At 39.3% G+C, this 22,446-nt stretch overlaps 1 protein-coding gene and 1 long non-coding RNA gene across 10 annotated transcripts in view; one reads left to right on the forward strand and one right to left on the reverse strand.

Annotated features, from left to right (window-relative positions):
* The window catches only part of LOC116671226 (uncharacterized), a 28,676-nt gene extending 16,905 nt beyond the window's left edge, over nucleotides 1-11,771 (reverse strand). For 6 of the 8 annotated variants that reach the window (XR_004327225.1, XR_004327220.1, XR_004327222.1 and 3 more), the window contains exons 1-2: nucleotides 11,522-11,771; nucleotides 9,703-9,831 (exon numbers count right to left, since the gene is read on the reverse strand). This is a non-coding gene — a long non-coding RNA (uncharacterized LOC116671226). Of the gene's footprint in view, nucleotides 1-738; nucleotides 917-4,732; nucleotides 4,744-9,702; nucleotides 9,832-11,521 lie in introns of those variants that run through there. The other 2 variants (XR_004327223.1, XR_004327226.1) reach the window with 2 other exon arrangements.
* Nucleotides 11,772-20,414: 8,643 nt separating this feature from the next.
* The window catches only part of col1a1b (collagen, type I, alpha 1b), a 20,861-nt gene continuing 18,829 nt past the window's right edge, over nucleotides 20,415-22,446 (forward strand). For both annotated transcript variants that reach the window (XM_032502290.1, XM_032502291.1), the window contains exons 1-2: nucleotides 20,415-20,680; nucleotides 22,214-22,414. In XM_032502290.1, coding sequence (XP_032358181.1) covers nucleotides 20,599-20,680; nucleotides 22,214-22,414 — 283 coding nt within the window. In that variant the 5' untranslated portion in view covers nucleotides 20,415-20,598. The remainder of the gene's footprint in view (nucleotides 20,681-22,213; nucleotides 22,415-22,446) is intronic.

Here is a 22,446-nt window from a genome sequence, read left to right on the forward strand (position 1 = left end):
TTATGGTCAATAAACCTAATTTATAGGAAATTATGTTTGAGTTAGAAAAGTAGAAATTAGGAATTATTTTGACTAACATTAAAGGAATGTATGTTGATGGATAATCATAGACTGGAATGTGTCGACGTTTACTCAATATTATTTCAAAACCACTTCAATTTGTTTTCAAATGCTTTCTTTTCCCTTATGTCCACAGGAACTTGTGTAAAGCGTCCTTGGGTTTCATGAAATGCTCTATACTAAGCCAAGTGGTTATTGCGTTAGTTGCTACAACAATCGCATAATGCTTTGGCTCGCGGCACAGTGACTGACAATGACACCAGGTTAAGCTCATGATACATCCAGGCTAAGTAACCATATGCAACACTTAAAATGCAACTAAGCATCAGTAACGTATTCTCTTATTGTAAATGAATGATTTTTTGTCTGATCAAAACATTCATCGCAGCTATGTGACTTTACGGTAACGCTAACTTAGTAATACAGTGGGCAACACAGCATCATAAAAAAAGACCTTTACGACAGGTGTGTGGTAAAAACCCTCCCGCTTTGGTCCAAAGCGGCTGCTAGAATCAACACAAACTGAAAGTCACATATAGCCATTTTAAGTAAAGGATCCACCACTGGATACAACGGTGCTCCGTCTGAGCTGTGACGTGGACTCTTAACCCAGATTGTAGTCTTTCATGTGGATCGGCCTAAGGGGAGTCTGGTTAACTTCTTCTAGTGTGCATCTACCTTTAAGGAGTTGTCCAGCAGAATCTGGGTACCCCTCCCCCAAGTATGAGCAGCCGCCAGCACCACATGAAATGTGTTTCTCCTGATCGCCGACAGAAGGCATTTAAACTTCACGTGCTTATGTGTGGTTGGAAACAGTCATGGAGATCTTGAACTGCAGGGCTTCTTTCACTTCCAACTGTAAAGAGATTGTTTTATACTGTAAATAAGCAGCCACACAATATAGGCTACCTACATGGCTGTAAGCAATCAGTCATGTCAGCATCTCATAAAGCTTAATTGTCAGGTCTGCGTTGCACATATGGAGGTTTATAACAGGCAGGGGGTCAGGGTTTACACATCCATGGTTTGACCTAGAACACAACATCTCCTCCTGTTTGGAGCTCCTGTAAAACCTGCTGCTGCATCATTGGTACGCTTACCGCTCTACCTGCTGTATGCTACCCATTAGCTGGGGGGGAAGCGGGTTTTCTTAATGGAACCCTGCTGATCCAAAAGATAAATCATTTTGCATTCATACCATGGCAAAAAATAAGCATAAAGCAAATTGTGCAAGTTGTTATCAATGTGAAAAGTCACATAAGTGATGATATTGTCCTTTTACTTCTGCTTCTGTTTGAAGCTACTATAATCCATATGTTTTATAAACAATGGATAAAGTATCCAAAAAGTACTCTGATTAAGTATTTAAAATGTGAAAGCGGTTGCTCGTAGTAAAACCTCAGCAGTACAAAGAGTTTGGCATCTTTCAGCTCATTGTTTTTACTGTTCTGGTCCAGTCTAAGCCCTCTACTGGCAGCGGTTTTCAGTGAAGAAGCTCTAAATAAAACAACTGAACACTGCTTGCCCAGCACTAAACCGCAAACAGGTTACAAGTTAGTAACTAGCTGGTAAACATAGTAAAGCATTTAGCAGCTATAGTTAATCTTTCAAGGGTAATTATTATATAGCATTTTTAAGAGTAACACTTTAACACTTTGCATTTTGTGTTCATACTAGAACATGTTTACATGCTTTAACATAAAAAAAACACTTTTTAATTCTCATACTGCCCATGACTGCTGTACCTGTATTAACCATTGACAGTTGCGCAGCCTCCAACTGAGCTTGATGACGTAGATGTGACGGGAGCAACCTGTCTGAAAGTTGTAAGTCTTCTGGTAGCTTTAAGAGAAATCGTAGTCATTCCAAATCTTGCAGAGACAGAGAGCGTAGGTATATGTTAGAAGATAACATAGGCACAGGCTAATTATTGCTAACTAAAATGATAAAATGCTAAACAGCTACTGTAAGTCAAAACTGTCTGCAAGCTTAATGTGTACTGTTCAGTAATTCCTCTACTATACGTCAGTAAGTTGCATGGTTATGACACAATCGTTAGCCTATTTTTACAAAAACGTCTGCTACGGAGCCATACCGTGAGGTACAAGGTAATGGATTTATAACTGCGAGAGGGAGTGTGATGGACGCTACTCACAGAGAGACGGCTGACTCATTATGAACGGGTCCAGCACGGGTCGAACGGCGGATACACACGTCGTGTGTATTAAACGTCTGTATCGTCACTGCGCTGCATTTTTATGAACTATGATATTCTGGCCATGGGTCACATCTCTGGTCCTGGTCCAGCAGCTCCGTCTCCCACGCTGTTACTCTACCAACTGAAGTTAGCTGCATTCACTTCTTCTTGTGTTCTTCCGCCGTAGCGGCCCGCATAACAGAGTTACCAGGAAACCTGGTACAATACAGGTTTGCCCCCTCATACTTAACAATATACAGCTGTGTTAATGAAAATTAAAACTGTAACATATATCAGAAGTGTGGACCGTGGCGGCCGCTGTGGGCGGGCGCGGAGAGTAAGAGGAGAGAGATTAGGACGAGAGAGCGTAGAGATCCACACCAGCACGGCTTTACAGACGAAATGGGTCAGTAACGCAAAATTAAACCATATCCATATAAACAGCATTGCAGCGGATCGAGGACATTAGCACCGGTGCGTCCTAGAAGAGCTAACAGCAACAGACGCTACTAGCTAACGCTACAGACTCTAACTACACTGGTCACTGCTGTTGTCTGAAAAACAACAAATGGGACAAAGTGTTGCGTTAATGGTAAACTGGTAAACCTTGAGACCGACGTATTACCGACTGCTATCGGTTGAGTTTTCCTCACGCTACTCTGTCCTCTGTGCCGTCTACATCTAGAAACTTAGCTGCACGGTGCAGGGAACTACTCTGCTGGCTCATGAGCAGACGGCTTTACGGAGCGGGAGATTGGCTTTGCAAAAACCCGAGCGTTCTATGAATGATGCTTTATAAAAAATAATCGCTCGATCACGCAAATTTGATCGTGAAGTCCAAATCGTGATCGCGATTAAAATTCATAATTGTGCAGCCCTACATTGTGGTGTTTTTTTTTTTTTTTTAAATAAACAATGGACAAATAGAGTCTTTAAACACTTCAGATGTAACGTTATTCACTGCCAAAGTGACGTCAAAAGGATGGTCAGTCAATGGAATGCTAACGGCAGGTGATGGCTTGTTAACATTAAAATGGCGCCATAGGAAGTACGCGTTGTGGAGAGAGGCTTGTCCCCTTGGTATTCTCCCTCTGTATGAGACACTCTGATTGGCCTACGTGTTTCCAGGAATCTCCGGTGTGCTCCAGTTTTGTTTTACTAGCTATTTGAAGCTGGAGCTACCGCAACGGAGTATATAGCAGACTTTGTACCGTGGAAAAACAATAGCAGTATGCTGATGTTAGATTGTAGTGGAGCGAAGCAGTACTTTCTACTGCAACAATCGCAGATAAAGGCTTCTGAACTAAACACTGGCAACAACATTGGTAGGCCAGATGACATTGTTTACTGCCGTTAGATATGTGGCTACTATAGTTAGTAGTAGACACTAATAGAATAGAGCAGCACTTTCTACAGTCAAAAAACACAGCAGTGGCTTAAAAAAACACTCCAGTCCTACCTATAGTACTTGGAGCCGATAACCAGACATAGAAGGTCGGCTTAGAGTTGCATAATACTTAGCCGAGAGTAGAAAAAACTGTTGAAATCGGAGTGCTCAGTACAGTTGGAGATCTGAAAGTTTTAGCTCACAGGAAATACGTTTACCTCATTATTTGAAGTTTTGGGCATGTTTACCATGAAAATCTAACCTTATAACATTGTAGATATGACAGGAAATACGGAAAAGCATAATATGTCAACTTTACAGAAACAGATATTTCCCTCCTGAGTTGACCAATACAGAGCTAAAAGGAGAGTTGGGCTGATTGATCAGGTGGATACAAACACAACTGCTGAAATACCAATTTTGCTACATACTGTCTGGATGTGTAAATAAGCAACTGTTGTAGATATATTATAGATACAGTATATGGATAGTTTTGCAAGAGAGATCACACTTTTCCACCCTAAACTACTACAATGCAGCCTTATTGAGCCATTAATGGGACCTAAGAGACCTCAGGCCCTGTACTGCCATTTCCAACGGCCCCAAACTGGTTTCTGGCTCCCAATTAAGCAACCGAAGCACCTAGAGCTATTGTAAAACACCCAGGGGTACTGTAACACCTTGAAAAAAGAGCCCTTGATCTTCTCAGTTAGTAAATAATGAGGCAGCAATAGAGCCTCTTTCAAATGTAGACTTGCTACTGTAAGGGCTTTTGCATATGCATCTCAACTTACTCTAATAAATGTAAAAGCCTCTTTTTTTCCTTCACACAAACAGGAGTTGGTCTTTGATGTGGTGTTACGATGGCAGAGGTTCCCAAATTAATTTTTATGATAAAGGATAACAGATGTGACATGTTCAAAAGACGCAGATGAAAAGATCATTTTGATCAGCAATAACTGATCAGCACACACTAAATACTGCACATCAATCTTCACTGAGGAAGATTCACAGCAAGACACTTGTTTTAATTGATCACACAGTATGCTGCTGCAGAGACGATGTTCGCTCATGTTGCGGCACCAGCATCCATAAACATCTGGTTTTGTCCATCTTGGCCATTGAATACACCTTACCAGGATGTGACTGGAAAATAAACTAGGTAAAGGACAGTAAAGAGGAATAAAAGAGTGCAGAGTTTTGATTTATGTACCTGTGTAAGAACATATCCAGCATTAATTGGAACAAAAAGTGTGTTTATGTAAGGTGCTAACATTTTTTAAAATGTGGATCAATAAAGCGACATGCTGACACTGGTCAGTCACAGTAGCTCGCTGATCTTTATATCTGGAGGAGGATAAAAGCTCTTTAGCTAACGGTCATTTAGCAGGCTTCGCTAGCTTGTTCACTAGCAGGACATAAAGTGACAGTTTATCCAAAACACGTATTTGTATCATAGACCTATGTTTCATAACGGCCTTCAAACCATTTCTCTTTTGTGGAGCACTTTATACTCCAACAGACAAGGTTAAATGAAAGTTGTTGGTGCAACACAGCTAATAATTAATAATAATGTTGGACACTCCAGTTCATTGTTCCCTCATAGGTTAGAGCACTGTCAAGAATTTGCCTGTCAAACTTAATTTCAATTGAATATTAGGCAGATTAACAACATTATCAATAAACAAGTCCACTGATTGCGGCAATTTTATTCTTGATAGAGATTAGAGTTTGCTGTCCAGGAAACTGCTTTAAGAGAAGCATTTGTTTCAGTGAGCTGAGCCTTAATATATATATATATATATATATATATATATATTTTTAAAATGTGACTGTGGATTGAAACTACAGCTCTCACAAAATGGCTGCACTTGAAGACCTCCCAAGTTTTCTACATTTAATCTGTCATTCAAATCCTTAAACACTGGCCAGATCAGACAGTGGAAGTACATCCAGTCTGTCCCTCCCTCCACCACTCTGTGCCATCTTTCTCTTGCCTCTTTGTCTGTCTAACCTTCCCCTTCCACCCTCTCCTTCTCTCTCTCTTCATCCTTCCCTTCAGCTCTCTCTCTCCCTCTTTTGACTCATCCCGGCAAGAGACCAGGAATAATAGTAGACAGGAAAGAAGACGGCACAGCGGCTGAGTGTGTGGGGCCAAGGACCAAGCCCAGTGGCCTTGTTTTCTCTCCATTCTATAACCCTCTAATTTCACATTTATTTTAGGATGAGAGTTTACTGAGTCAAAGTCCAATGCCAAAAGCCTGGGACTCAGTCACTGTGATATTCACTTACTGCCCTCTCAACACATCCATGACTTACTCATCAGAACATAATTGGTTTTACTTCGCTTTATGTCAAGTGATTGTGGTGATGTAGATCATTTAAATCATAGGATAAAATGCAGCATAAGAAGGCTCAAAGGTTTACTTTGACTGAGTCAGTTACCACACACCAGTGTTTCAGGGGCAGTTAAATGTCTAGAAATTATTTTTCGTCATGACAGCAATACAGAAAATATGATATGATGTATTATTACCTGAGAGGCAGACCCTGTCAGAATGCAGGGGTGCCAAAGGAGTGAATGTTTTGTCTTTATGTGGCATTTTAACAGATGCAGTTAAATCTACAATTGCAGGGGGCAGCGCAGCTTCTGTTAAAATTCCAGTTACCACACAGCATAGTAAAAACAAAAGGGAGAATATGTATGCAGATCTGCAAGATCACCTGGTTTCAAAACTATCCAGGTGTCTATGCAACATAACTGCATGTGCAGGTGTAAAGAACAGAGAGAAAAATTACAATCTTGGTTTTAATGACAGCACAGGGCTTCAGTGGGCATGGCCCAAGCCCTTACTGTCACGAAGGATGAATAATGGGAGGAAGCATTAAGTGAGTTGTCAACGTGAGAATATAAATGTACAATAGCTCCCAGCTGATTTTTAGACTGCTTTTGAATCAAATGATTAGTACCTGCAGTTGTTTTATGTATTAAAAGGGCTGGATTATATTTCAACTGCTCACTTTTTAGCCACGCTAGCTAGATGGCTCTGAGGAAAGCCATATCGGTCGATCCGGCTGCCACTTTGGTCCAGCCTTAAATATAAAATAACTATCAGATAGATTTTATGTTCAATTCTGTACGGACATTTAAGGTCCCCAGGGGACAACTTCTACTGACTTTGGTGATCCATCCGCAGGTCAAAGTTACAAGATATTTCACTCATCCAGTAAAATCTAACAGCTGGATTGGCATAGTATTGTGTGCAGACATTCACTGTCACCAGGGGATGAATCCCACAGACTATGGTGATTCCCCAACTTTACATCTAATGCAACCATACTGTTAACATTTTTGGTTTTTAGTCAAATGTCTTGACAACTATAGGATGGATTTCAAATACATCCAATAGTTAATTTTACTATCGAATATCTGCAAAACAATCCTGTCAACCACAGCTGCACTTTGTTCTGACATTAGCATTTAGGTCAAAGTGCCGCTGTGCTTAGGTACAGACTTACAAAGCCGCTAGCATGGCTGTAGATACTTGTCTAGATCTATGCTTACTGAAATAGATATAACAAATCTATATTTTTGCTATTTGTAAATAAAATATTGATGCAATCAACATATTTGAACTCCTACATTTATGTAAATAGAGTGGACAACATCATGCATAGAAATGAGTAAGGTAAAAATGACACAATGACAAAGTATAGTCAACATACTTACTACTAACTAAAATTGAAGTCTAGTCTCAACAAAGTTATTTTTGCAGTATTGTATTGCATTACCTTACTCCGCAGGTGTTTCTATTTTATCTGGTCATTCAGAGTATAAATGGCATGAAGCATTCTACTTAAGATGGCCTAAACTCTAAACATGCCAGATTCAAAGGTTACACAGGAAAAGCAAATTAAAACTTTTCATAAAATAATACATTCCTGAAAAAAGTTGTCAAGGTTGCCCCACACACACACGCTTCTGCTAATGTGTTAAAAAAGCACAGGGTGGGGAACATCCCTCTACAGGATTAGTCAAGGCCTTCTTGCCCTGCACCTATTCAATGCTCCACATACAGTAAATGGGTAAAATGCAAGTGCCTATATTAGGATAGATCATTTGTATAATTTGCTACAGCCCAATCGAAACACACACACGCCTCCAACCCCACCACCACCATCCTCCATACTTCCTTTCACATCTGAAAGCTGTTAGTCCTGCATTTTCAGGGTGACATAGGAGGCAAGCATAAATCTAAAGTCCTCCTCCAGCAGCAGCAACAGTAGTAGTAATGATTTCTAAACATGTGGCTGGCACCAGGACACCCCATCATGCATGAACTTTATTCTCCTAAGGCATCCATGGTAGAATCTCAACATGGTACACAATGCATGCAGTGAAATAGAAAGAGACAATAGTACCACATTAACAGTCATGGAAAGACCAAACATTTTGACTTGAAATAGGTGAGAGGGAAATAATTTAAACTTGACTTGAAGATTTGAAAATTCAAATCCAACACTGAGTCGATCTAGGATGACCTAAATATTATCTTCTCTGTATCTCAATTATGATGCAAATTGTCTATTTGATACAATCATATTTTAAAGATTTACTAAATGGGTACAGGAGAGAATATATTACAGCTTGCTCTCTCTTTTTAAGGTCCACATTTCCTTGTGTCCACATGGAGGTATACTGCAACAAGATAGGCCAGGATGACCCCGACTACTGCAAGCAATTACACACATTCTATCAAAAAAAAGGAAGGCAAGGCATGGCAAAAGGAAGTAAAAACTGCTATCAGCATGCTTGATCAGAATATGTTTACTTGACTGAATAAATGGCATTCTCAAATCTTTAGCTGAGACTAAAAACATCAACAAATCTTCACCCTATCTGAGCGGAATTTAAAACACTGCAGGCACATCTTTGGATATAGATCGTAGTGTTTTTTTGTGTATGCCGAGGACAAAGATGTCTGCCAGCAACAACTTTGTTTTCTCAAAGAGGTGAAAAGAAGAAAGAAGAGTAAGGAGAAGACGACGGAGACTGTGGCGATTTAAATGGCTCAAGTGGAATACACTCCCTCTGCTAAACAGTGGGTTAAGAGAAGTCATTTTTGCCCATGCTGGATGTTAGGGGAGGGAAAACAGACCGCACTGCATTCTTTTGTATTGAGGTCACTTTTTTTCTTCTCAAGCGTTCTGAAGTACTCAGCAAACTTCGGGCTGGCCTGCAAGCCCAATCTAATGGAGCACTAAAGGATCTACTGCACATGCTCAGAAGTGACATTACTTCCTGGTGTTTCCTCTTTAGCATCATAGTGGAATAATTCATTATAAAGGTTGAAACAGCGTTCTACAATAGTCTTTAGATAATTAACTACAGACTCCAACCATCCTTCATCTTTTCATATTGTGAGGGGGAAAAACATTGAATATTTTTGAGGAATTCTAATGTATGAAACCTGTGGATTCCTTTCTTATGTGTCAGCATGCAGTTTGTATGCTGAATAGTGTCTAAGCTTTCCTCAAATCATGGATATCTCAGGGATCAACTGAATGTACCACTGAACTTGTTATGAGACGCATGACTGCTGGAGCAATACCACATGATATGATTTACATATTTATGATATTGCTACCTTCAGAAAAAACAACAACCTCTTAACAAGGTTTGTGGCGCATGTACCAATGTCGAACTACTATTATATTTTACTCTTCTATAACTTATTTATCTCTTTTTCTATAGTCTTGTGTCTTAATGCCTTTTCAGTCTTGAGTAAAGCACTAGGGCTGCTCAATTGCGTAAATAAAATCATAATCCCAATTGTTTTGGTCAGTATTGAAATCACCATTATTTAACATGATTACTCATTAACTTATATACATATAAAGAGGTGTTTGCCTTGATGCAGACGGTCCAGGGTTTCCAGCATGTCTTTCCCATCTCTCTTCCCCTTTCATGCCTAGCTGTCCAACCATTAAAGGCAGAAATGCGCCAAAAAAAAAACTTTAAAAAATAAAACAAACTAACACACTGAGTGTTGTTTACCTCAGGACATCATTCCTGTGATTTCCTGCTTGGTCCTGGAGGGAGTCCTTCAAGTCCAAGCTAGGCAGGCCCCTTTTCATCCTTCTCTGCCATGGGTTGATGTTATGTCAAGCACTGGGACCTGGGGGCCTTGAGAAAACAACATTGGCAGAAAGTGAAGAGACACATTTTGCCATTCACTGAAAACATTGCCATGAGTTAACATGGATTCACAGCCTTGTAAAAGGATGATACACATGCTCCATTAGCTTCACAAGACATGCAGGATTTAGGGAATTACTTTACTTTTGGTTAATGCTATACTATCATTGTATGTGTGATGCAGTGTGATTGAAACTAGCTGAACTTTTGCAGAAGTTTACAGCATTGTTTTCCTTCATGCAATATCATCACATATGGTGCACAGATGAATATTACTGTCAGACTGAGGTGGTGAAAATTTATTTCATTTTAAACTTTTGAGATCCCCGACCTCCTGACACAACACTAAGCAATACCGTATCGATACACAGATGCCAAGTATCAATCTATTATTATACAATGTATGTGTTGGTCAGTTTGTCTGCTTGACAATCCCATTTTTCAACAACAAAATTAAAGTGAGATGAACAAACAGAGAAATATATCTTTTTAGATATACAGATGTTAACAAAGTTTCCTTTAGCGGACACAATTTGAAATTGGGAAAAATTTGAAGTTGGAGTCCATAGTCCAGAACGCACGGAAGGAGGGTCTGGTTACTCCACACTGCCTTGAGGGATAGGAGGAAAACGTGCACTGGTTTAATGGCATTTCTTTTAACCAACCAGAATAATTTATAATTGTATAAGTTTTACTGTTTATTGATCCCCTGTGGGGAAATTACAATTTAAACTCTGTTTTTGTTAGAATTCACTACATACAGGCCTGAAATACACGGGTGGTCAAGGGCGATACTAAATGCCACAGAGCCTCTGCAAAATAGTTGTTCGAGAAAAACTTAGATTGGACAGATAGGCTGTCTCAATTTAACATGCAGAGATGTTTGGAGCAGTTAAACATAGTCCTCATAAATCCACCAAATTTTAAATTCCATCCCAAAGAAAGCAGAAGGAATCAAAAAAAAAATACATGCATCTGGCAGAATTTCATGCCGCACCAGAGCAATCCAGGAAGCGGAACTTGAAGGATACAGACTAGCAAAAATGTAATAAATTGCAATATATTGCAGAATACTGCAATATGTTTAAAATCGTAATAATATTGTATTGTGACTTATCATGATGACATCGTATTGTGAGGCCTGTGGTGATTCCCACCTCTACAGCACACGTTACTAAAGAGTGCAGGTATAAAAGTCTAAGATGTGTAAAAGTATTAGCATCAAAATATGGATATAGCTTAACTAAGGCGGGGCTAATTTCAGCTACTTTATATCCTACTGGGTATCTTTATCCATAGTAATACATCATGATTTATAAATTGATTAATATTTTGTATTAATAATTATAATCTGCTGAGTAACTAGTTACTACTGAGTATATGTATAAAGTAGCACACAATCATGGAAACACTCAAATGGCATAAAACTACATCAGAAATGTACAGTAACCACGGGTCGTGTTTAACCTAGTTTTGCATAAAAACTGGCAGAAGGTGAAGCAGTAACGTTAAGCCTACCCTAAAAGAAGAAAAATACACATCTCAGCTGCTACAAAACTGTCTTATTTAACTTGACATGTTGTTTCGTGTTAGCCGTCAGCGCTGTATTTTGCGGCATAAGCTACTAGCTAAAACGACCCAAACATTGCTAGCTAGCTAGCTAAGTTAGCACACTAACCGTTGGCTGTAGTTTACAGAGATGCTGCACGGAGTCACCTGCAGCAGTTTTTGGGTCAGTGAACAATTTTAAACTCACAATGGGCCTGTTCTTTAAACCACTTTGCACTTTCTACATTATGGTATATAGCTACACAATATACAACGTGGAAATAAGACGGCTAGCGTTAGAAGTTGAGGAAAAGCATCTAGTTTACATCCGGTAAGAAAGCAAACACCTGCGGCTTCATCCTTTGCCGCTTAGCTAGCTAGTTATTGAGTTGTATGTCTTTGCACAAGCTAAAATCAAATTCATTACATCAAAATAACAGTGGAGAGTAATACCTAAGTTACCTAATATGCTTCAATGACAAAAATAGAATTGAAAATCAATAACTCATCAAGAGAGTAAAGTCTTTAATGAAGATTTAAATCTTAAATTAAGTTATAAAAGTAATTAGGCCATCTAACGTTATATTTTAGTCAAATTCGACATTAGTGCTAGTGAGATGTTTGAGACAATGTCAGAGTGAGAGTGAATGTGTGAATAAAAAAAATAGTAAAATAGGAATAAAGGAATAATACTAATACTGTCACAGATAACAACACAATGAATGCCATGAAGTTACGACTTTATGTTATTGATACAATAACAAATACAATGTTTTCTGCATTATGCTGTCATCTTATGTGAAAAATGTAAACTCATGGGCACCCAGATAGGTCAGTTGGTAGTTAGAGCAGGTGCCCATGTATAGAGGTTTACTCCTCGACGCAGCGGGCCCGGGTTCGAGTCCGGCCTTCGGCCCTTAGCTGCATGTCATTCCTTCATCTGTCCTGTCAATTAAAGGCCTAAAATGCCCAAAAAATAATCTTAAAAAAAAAAAAAAATGTAAACTCATGTGCAAATACCTCTTACCAAAGTGTTATCAATACATGTTTTGATGTTTTATGTTTTATATTTATAGGAGATCAATGATATCTTCTTGCTAATGACATTCAGGGGGTCCATAGATGGCTGAGGTATGTTTATTTCTCCTTTTCTGCTGTTTTCCAAAAGAAATGCACTACAGATGGATCGTGCTTCCAGCAGAGACATAAAAAAAATGTAAAGATCAAGTATGCATTAAAATATTTGTAGGTCATTTGTATGTTCCTGTGCTAAACAAAATGTGCCCAGAACATCATTGTCTTAGCTGGGAAAAAAACTCCAACGTTGTTAATTTTCCTTTCTGTGCCTGAGGGGAGACTATGAGTCATCCGACAGATGGGGATTTTTTCCCCCTACATAGTTACAGGCTTCCCTATTTCCATTTCAAGTCTCCCTTAGTTTGAGGTTACCTGCTGTCTATTCTACCTCTCTATTTTTTGGTTCTCTAGAAATAATGGAGCCTCAATATGGATACAAAAAAATCCCACTTTCCCTTTTAATCCATTTGAATACCTAAAACCTCCTTCTGCTCTGTTAGGCTCATCTTTTTCTCCTTGCATCTCTTTGTTTGTCTTTTTCCTCTCTTATACTCAGCTGTACCTCCTACTTTCCCTCCCGTTCTCCTCTCATGTGAGCATCTCTCTAGGCTGCAGTGTTTATGAGTGCTTGCAGAGGGGAAGCAGGCAGCTGTAGTAACGACATTTCCAGACGGGATCTCTGAGCTCATTTCCCCCCCAATCATTTTTCCCAAGTAAATTCTGTAACAGAGTCGGACTTTAGCCTCAAATCATGGTTCTCAGACATTATTTTATAAGTTAAAAAGAAAATCTGGTTTTGCTAAGAAGAAATAAAAGTGCAATGCATAACTAAGAGAGCTGAAAAACTTAGTTAGTGTTGTAAAGATGACTACAAAAAAAGATGGCAATTCTTTATAAAGTGGTTGATCCTAAAAACAAGTTAAGCGTTTATTATGCATACTGAGATGCTTTTCAGGTAATGCAAAGAAGCAAAAGAGAAAACGAGGGACAAAAGGACAAGGCAGTGTAGTTAAAGCACAGAATAACTTTCCCAGATGTTGGGAAAGACCGGCATCAAACCACCCTGAAGAGACTGCAGGTCAACTGGAAACTACGCTCGGGAAGAAGCGGAAAGAAATACTATAAAAATAGACACCAAAAGCATCACTTTAAATGCGTCTCTCTTCAAAAGACATCAGACAAAACACAACAGTCAATTTTTTGAAGATGATGATTATAAATAGTTCCTGACATAACTGATTTGAAGACGCACACAGATAAAAACGTTTCCCTTTTTTGTTTGTCTGTCATCCAGACATTATTGTGCCAACACTCCTCTCTCTGCACAGTTTGAGCTATTGTGGCAGTGAAATGTGACACCCCCACGCACAGTGGGGCTCTTTGGTTCTTGTCTTGTGGTCTTAGACAGTGTGCTAACATGTAGATATAAAAAGTCGTTAGATGAGGGCATACTATAAGGGTTTTCTATGATTCTTTATCATAATGAAATCGGTGGAAAGTCATTAGTTCTGGAGCTGGTGCATCTTTAGACATATTTTGCAGATTGCTCTGTTCCAAAGGATTTACTTTATGTGACACTAAGAGCAGCCTTTTAGATAAACTTCTCACTGTCTGGTATTCTCTCTCTCTCTCTCTCTCTCTCTCTCTCTCTCTCTCTCTCTCTCTCTCTCTCTCTCTCTCTCGCTGTGCTTTTCCCTGTTTTTAGTGCCACGCTTGCCAGCAGTCTTGCACATTATCTGAAGTCAGGAAAGAATCCAGTCACATTTTCCATCCACTCTCTGTGTCTGACTATATGTCTGTGCTGGTGGGAGAAAAAGAGAGCAGGCAGGGAGAAAAAGAGGGCGGGATGGAGAGCAGGAGTTTGGATGGGGGCAGGGACTGTGGAGAAATCCAGATGCAAAGACAAGAAGAAAACCAGACCAAGAAATAGAGAAAAATGGCCTTTGCTGAATTTGTTTTCTGTGAAAAAATCAAGCCAACAGATAGCTGTGAAGCACATCACACATCAGATCCTGAAAAAAAACTGTATACCATGTGGGTATGAAAAAAAAGAAGCCAGTAATCTAACTTTTTAATTAAAAGATAGGCATCTAACGTTAAGCTGTTGAATTGGATAGGCCGATGAAGGACGTGGTACCATGATGGTTGGCTGGCTTTGGGTTTTCAGATTTGTTCCCCCCACTATTTTCTCTCCCACCTCAAAGGGGAGGTGATGTGTCATGATGGGTGGAGCTCATAAAGGATGAATTTGTTAAGCAGCTGAGTTCTAGTTTAAAAAATCAGTTGACATGATTTAAATAGTTTGGCATCTATTCACCCTTTATGACATAATCTATTCCTTAACTGATCTAACTATGCCAATACATGTAAATGACCGCCTGGTCTCCAAATGATTGTTGTACCAACATGTGTAAACTGACGGGACTGGGTTATCGGTAAATGTCAAAAAATTAAATAAAAAATAAATAAAAAATAATTCTATTAATAATTCACATTATAATATTCCTGATACTAATACTACAAATGCTAGCAAATAATATTTCATAAAATAATCTTAACATTGAGTTACAAGAATAGTTTAGTTAGAGATTTGGGGAAATATGTTTTTTCATTTTCTTTCCAATAGTTAGAAGTGAACATCGATATTACTTTCATGTCTCTGGATGAAATATGAAGATACATGTCAGGAGACAGTTAGCTTAGCTTAGTTTAGCTTAGCACTGTTCAAAACACAGGGAAACAGCAATTTGTCAATTTGACACGTTTTTTTGGGATTTTTTACAGTTTTTTTTTTCAACAAACGATATATAATGTGTTTTAATAGCAGGCTTTAGAACTGCGGACAGAGCCAGGCTAGCTTTTTCTCCCTGTTTCCAGTCGTTATAAGCTCAGCTAACCGTCTCCAGGCTGTATCTTTATATTCAAAAGACAGACATGTAACTCACCAAGAAATCGAATAGTTTTTGTCAAACTACATATTTTATGACAGTTGAAAGCTACAGAAAAGTACTACTTTTTCAGAGGTCAAAAATAAACTTTGACGCTGCGTTACGTCTAGTGTTGGGACCAGGCTTAACTTCTGGTGAAACATTAAATACATACTGTACATCCACTGTATACAGTAGCATACATTTCAGCCGCCCATTGCCTGCTAGTGTAGAGAATTTAAATGACTACTGTTGTGGTGAAGTAGTGCTCAGCCAGCAAGCATCAGCACCAGCCTGCAGACTAAAAAGACAAAAGTTGGGCCTTCATGAGATGATTGCAGTTCACATAAGGCTCTACTTGAAGTAACAGTTAGAAGTGGGCTGAAGCATTCACCCTGTAATTGAGCATTTACCCATAATGCCGCGTGGAAGTCTCTCTTTATTTCTCCAACTGATGCTACTGCTTTGAATGAACTTGTAGAGTCTGAGCCAGAGCTGGAAGGTTTATTTTCATGGAGGCGATTGGTGTAGTCACACTAGTTATTTGGTCGTCTGTACACGTACACGGCAGACTCAGGCCGTCCTGGCTGTGCGTGAGGATCTCTGCTGCAGACCTGAGGTTTACCAAGGAGTTGGATCATATCAGGTTTTATTAAATGACCTGAAGTAGTAACATGTCATAACTCTGGACAGTCACTTTTTTTTAAAGAATATTTTTTCAGCCATTTGCCTTCTGTAGATAGATTGCGACAGAGACGCAGACAGGAACTTGTTAGGGAGAGAAGAGGGTATTGCATGCAATCAAGGTCCCTAGTCGGAATCATTATGAGACGACATTTTAACCACCATGGACTGTGGCTTATGGAAGGATCTATGTTACAACCGATAAACTGTTTCATTTGAAACCATGTAGCATCCACAAATTGATTAAGCTAACTCCCATTGTGCATTGCACAGACAAAAGGTATTTTTAGATGCTGATTTAAAGGAATGACCTGAGTATTGTCTGAAATAGCTTTTTCGCTGTCAGACACATTAACACTCTATGTAGAATTGTCTATAGAAGAATAAGCACTTTATTAATTCCTCAATGGGGAAATTCAATTGTTTTTTTCTATCTAGTAATGTCACAAAAGTTTGTTTCAATCCGATACCAAGTAGCCAGAATCCCCAATATCAATACAGAGAATAATACATTTTATGACAGTATTAAAAGTGGCTACCATGACTTTTTACAATGGCCACCTATCATTTCAGAAAACTGTTAAGATAAACATTATTACAGTTTGGTAGTACACGGGAAAACAGCCATTTGGAATTTAAAGATATACTGTACAGTGACTGATATATTTGCAATACTGTACAATTTCCCTCATCATACCCTGTAATTTGTCTGAGGCAGGTGGGTCTACAATGAGCTTCTATGTAAACAAAGAATGAAAAACCCACAATTGAAAATAGTTCATCACAAACATAATGGGCTGGAACCAAGTTTTAACAGCAAGTAATAGTGGTTTTATCATGGAGTGAGACAGTGAGTTAAAGGAGACATTATAGTCTAAAAAAAGCACAAATACAAATAAATGCCCTGGGGGCTCCTTGAATGAGGTGGAAGAAAATGAGCCTCTGGGCAGTAAGTGATAGAAAGAAGAAGAGGGAGACAGAGAGGGTTTGGCTTTATTAGAGTTTGGAGCAGCAAAGGCTCAGAGACTTACAAGTAGAAACACGTGGACAAGGCCAGGCAGATGCTACGTGTTGCTGGCTACAGCTCAGAGGCTTGCTGGGGAATGCACACTTGGCCTTTTTAGTTACCGTGCAAGCTCTGCCTCCTCTTAACGCTGCATGTAAACCTATTTAAGCAAAGATGCCCGCCCCTAAAAAAATAAAATAAGTGATTGCCTCAAGTAAGGTGATCCAATTAGAGTTGCTGTAGCTCCTTAAACATTTAAATAAGAGCTGTATGAGTTGACCCCTCCTGAGGGTCTGCACCTCTTATAACAGACACCTGATGCCCTCCACCATCAACAGCTTCCGTTCATAAATGCTTCTCCCTATGGGGAGGCCTGTCAGCTTTCATTGTGGTAAATAGTCGCTCTATTCTCATTAACAGGCCAAAACTCGTGACAAAGTTGAGTGACATGTTACATCTTAGGCTTGTGCTGCCAATGACAAACTTTGAATTTCCTCCCCTTAGTCGGCTAAACTTGGTGGCTCCAATTTAATTATTTTAATTATTAATTTTAATTTTGATACCTCTTCTGTTTCAGCTTAACAACTGTCTCTTGGCTGAAGAAGCTGACAGCAATTTCTTTGCTAAAATATGCTAACTATCTTGTCCACCAGTTAGAAAACATATAGCTCTGAGGCTACAGTGGTAGGACATTTGAATGCAGCTGAACACCATAAGCTCATTCTGAGCCCTTCCACCCAAACCACCAGTCTGAACTCTGAGAGACTCGCCACAAAAAAAAAGATGTATTATAGATTGCAGCAACTCCAAACACCAGAAAATTACCAGTTCTATTTAAACGCTGTCCTGTGAGCTTCGGCTTCATTTCACTCATGAAAGTCACTGAGAAAGTACTTTTTTAAAGACGAATTCCATCTAGTGATAAAACATTTCATCTTAAGTTTGCACTTTCAAAAACCAAAAGTCATATTATTGTGCTGAAAGTTTTTTAAAAGTTAAAATCACAGACAGCACACAGGAACTAGGGTTTATCAAATGGGTTTCCTCTCAGAAATAAAGCAAGACCGCGTGAAACAGGACTTCCCTATTTTCCTTTCACTCTAAACACCCTGAACCCTGTGATAACTGTGTAACTTTAACAGTTCCCCCTCTCAGCCTTCTTTTCTTTTCTTTTTTTATCAAAAAAGTCACTTCAATGGGTGTGTCTTATTTTGAAAGTGCACTTGTGGCAGTTCAAATCACTTGTTGTTGCATTATGCATGTGCTACAAACAATGCCTTTAAACTATCAACTAACAAGTCAATGTGCTTTTTTAAAATATAAAATGGTCAACACCAAAAGAGATGCCTGAAATTATTTTAAAGGAAGAATAAAATATACTTGAGGAAAGCTAGACTCGGATAAAAGGCTCATACTATTTCTATATTACAGTTTATTTATACACCAAGGGCAGTTTTGTTGCTCTTGCAGTGTTTTATCTGAATTCACAATATCAGGACATATTTATACTACGTTGCACTAAAATTAGTTACATAGCAGCATCTCCATGTTTAAGAAAGGTGATGTAAACCTGCTGCAGGCTGCAATGGATGCATGACATAAGGCGTACCATAACAGCTTGCAGAAAATAGGGAAAATTGCTTTTAAAGAATCACTGAAATGGAGATTGACAGCTGTCTGTCTGTTTGACAAGCGTTTGAGAAGACACCCATCTTTTATTAGATGAGGAGGAACAGATGCTTAACAAAAAACCTGTTTGGTGGACGTGCAAATGTCTGAAAAAGGATTCATGGATTATAAGATATGCTTACATAAACATCAGAGTGAGCTAGTATGTAGCTAGCTACTACAATCTTCAACTTTTGTTGTTGTTTTTGCCGTTGTATCTCTACCTTTAATAGTTGTTGGCAAATCACAACAATCATATGCCATATTAAAAATTTAATTTCCAGATAATGTAAGTGAATGATCACAGGGAGAAGTCATGTAGGCCTACTGTTTATATAAACTCTTAATTTTCTTTTCTCAAAATGAATACAAGGTTTATTTCAGAATTAAAACATTTCCTTTTATGCTCACATACAATAAAATATTATTCCATAGTTTGATGATTTCCACTACTGGATCATTCAGTCTAGTGCATGTGATAAATGTCTGCTACTGACAACAGGACAGATTATTTGAGTGTAATGTCAGAAAAAGAAGAAGACAACAGCAGCCAGTAAATGAAAGGTCAACTAGGGCCATACTGTAGTTGTAGAAGCTGCAACGTGTCCACAGTGTAACCAGACTGCTTTGTGGATCTGCCAAATTTTCTTCCCTCTCTCCCTCTCTCCCTCTCTCGCTCCCTGTCTCCAACATCATGAGATGTACATGCCTCTTTTGGAAAAGTTTTTTTTTTTTTTTTGGTTGTTGCAGATGCTTTAAAAACTTTCGTCATTCTGGATGATTGATTACTTTTAACTTTTAATTGGAAACAAATATTAAAGCCCTATTATTGTCAGCCTACATTGTATTTGTATGATTGGGTACCAATAGAGAAAGGGTTCAGATGCCTAAATGAGGAGAAAATGTTAACATGTCACGTTGACTTCAAATTGACTTTCCTTAAAAGACAGTAAACCTGGTAACTATCAGTTATACATTTGTTCTTTACTGCTGGTGTGAAATTGCAGTTGCTTGCTGGTGCTTGATACTCAGGAGATGTACAGGCCCAGAATCAAGTTTTTATAAAAACACGAGTATGATTCCCTCAAGGATGTCTGCAAGGGACAGAAGCGCTGAATGACTTGGGCATAGAACATCGTTTAGTCAACATACATCCTCAAATTATCTTGGTAATATTTTAATCTCCATCTGGTTTTCTCTCCGTGCGTAAATTGCGCACAAAATACATCATTCTTAACCCATTCCTTTAAAGAAACAACTGAGCCCATAAAATAACTTCCTGTTCTACTGAAATCCAGTCCACAGCTGCTCAGCATATCCTAAATAAACTGGTGCCAAATGAAGGCTATACTGCAATGGATCTGCTATATAAATAAAATCATCCAGAGTCCAGAAGATTAAAAATCAGCTCAGCGACACAATGTCTCAGGTCTGATGCCGACACCCCCAACAAAAGCCTCAATTAGGAAATCCATGGAGAAGCAGAAGATGATCAAACACGTCTGAACGGTAGTGAGCCGGCGCGTAAATGATGAGTGTCCTCATCATCCACGTTTGAGCTGAAACGTGAACTTTTTGACATGTTTAAAGACGGCCCCTCTCTCTGATGAAGGAGGGACTCTGGGACTCGAACATGTACAAGTTATCTGGTGCGCACAGGACCTCCCCAAAAGTTTTGGCATATAAAAGCCAAGCTAACTCATTTGTTTAGGCAGTAGGGAGTTTCTGCTGGGGTCTGGATTTTGGAGTTACACACACACCGGACCCTGCCCTGTATGAGTGGTGTCTGAGGAAAAAAAGGATTCCCCCTGTGTCGCAAAGAATCTACATGTCTAATATTTAGACATGTTCAGCTTTGTGGATATTCGGTTAGCGCTGTTGCTCAGCGCAGCAGCGCTTTTGGCGAGAGGTCAAGGCGAGGAGGATAGTAAGTATCATTTTCAAACTGTGATTTGACTTGTTTTGGAACTGTGGCACCCTGAGGATGTGAAGAGCCCGCAAGGATGCTGAGCAGTTTGCTGGAATTGACCGTCCTATGCGTGATGCCTGACTCCAGCGCGCAGAGATTATGAAAGTTGTTACACGTTGAAGCGTTTTGATGTGTTTTGTTTTGGGGGGAAGATGTGGAAGCGAATGGGAGTTTATATAGCTTTTCTTTATTGTCTGCTGCTCTCATCGACGTGCAGATACATGCTCACTGTGCGTCCGCGCAAACATAAGGGGAGCAGCTGCACTATCTCTGATGCGCAATGACAGGACACTGAGTTCAAAGGGAGTTGAAGCAGAGCACAAGAATTAAGAAATTAGAAAATGGCAAATGCATTTGAGGAACTCTTAATTGCAATCATTTGGACGTTTCTCAGTACTTTTAACATTAATGCATAAAAAATGAGAAGACAGTTTGTTGGGGAACCAAACCTAATAAAGTGGACAAATGTTCAGCTATTAGAAGGTTAAACTTTACACAAAAACGTCATAACAATGTCACACTGAATTTAAGAACATTTGTATACAGTTTGTGTAAAACTTGGTTTAATTAGCTGAAAAAAAGGACAATGGAAAAATCGCCTAAGCCTGACGTCGACAGTAAGAAAAAAGTCTAGACATCAATTAATCACCATGCAGAGAGAAGGGTGCGGAAGATCTCGTTTTGTAGGTCAACAGCGCCACTCAGTGGCAAACACTGGAACTGTGCTTCCATCCTCCAAACCTCAGCCCTCCCACCTCCAAGGCCCACACATCCACCAGCCGGAAAAGTGATTAGGCCCAGTGTAATTTTCCACTTCTAGTTATTGAGGAGAAAATCTTGAAATACATCTGATCAGAATTGTTAGATAGTTTCTTTTGCTGCAATTTTTCTGTTGAACACTCAAGCCTGTATTCTAACATTTACCAGGCCCAAATAACCTATACCTCTTGTAGACAGGCACTGATGTTATACTTCATTAGAAGATCTCTTCCGGATCACAAATAACTCATTAAAAGTTGGTTCCTGTGACTCAAATGAAGTCCTAATCTAGCTAGAATGATACAAGTTAGAGAACGGATATTTTTTGGTAAGTAAAAGTAAGAAAAAAGATCTGTTTTCTAACAAAAAACAAAAATGGCTGTGTGCCACTAGTCAGAGGCCAGAGCTGATTAGTTTACAGACTAAAAAGAGCAATAAAGGTCTGCATGGGTAAAATACTAAATGATTATTTTGCTGAATATTCTGCTGCTTTGCCAGTAGAGCCTGGTGTCTGATCTAAGCCTATTGGACACATCTGGTTCCCACATGATGCACTGTGCAGGTGTAGCCAATGTTTAACTAAATCTTACCAGCACATTGTACATCATTGTGTTTACTGATGCTAGACCTAATTTGGGGCATTTATTTGACAGAGTGTTAAGATGTTCCTTCTTTTTTCTTATATTGATCTCATTTAAAGTTACCAAACTCAATGTGGTTTTCTCCTCTCAGGCTTATTTGGCAGCTGCTCATTAGACGGACAGTTGTACAACGACAAGGATGTATGGAAACCAGAGCCCTGCCAGATTTGCGTCTGTGACAGTGGAACCGTCATGTGCGACGAGGTGATCTGTGAGGACACATCCGACTGCGACGACCCCATCATCCCAGACGGAGAGTGCTGCCCTATCTGCCCCGACACCGACACCGCCGGTACTTCACCCTCATCCTCCTCAGCATTTCTG

The sequence above is a fragment of the Etheostoma spectabile genome, chromosome 21 (genome assembly GCF_008692095.1).
Source record: "Etheostoma spectabile isolate EspeVRDwgs_2016 chromosome 21, UIUC_Espe_1.0, whole genome shotgun sequence".
Lineage (NCBI taxonomy): Eukaryota > Metazoa > Chordata > Actinopteri > Perciformes > Percidae > Etheostoma > Etheostoma spectabile.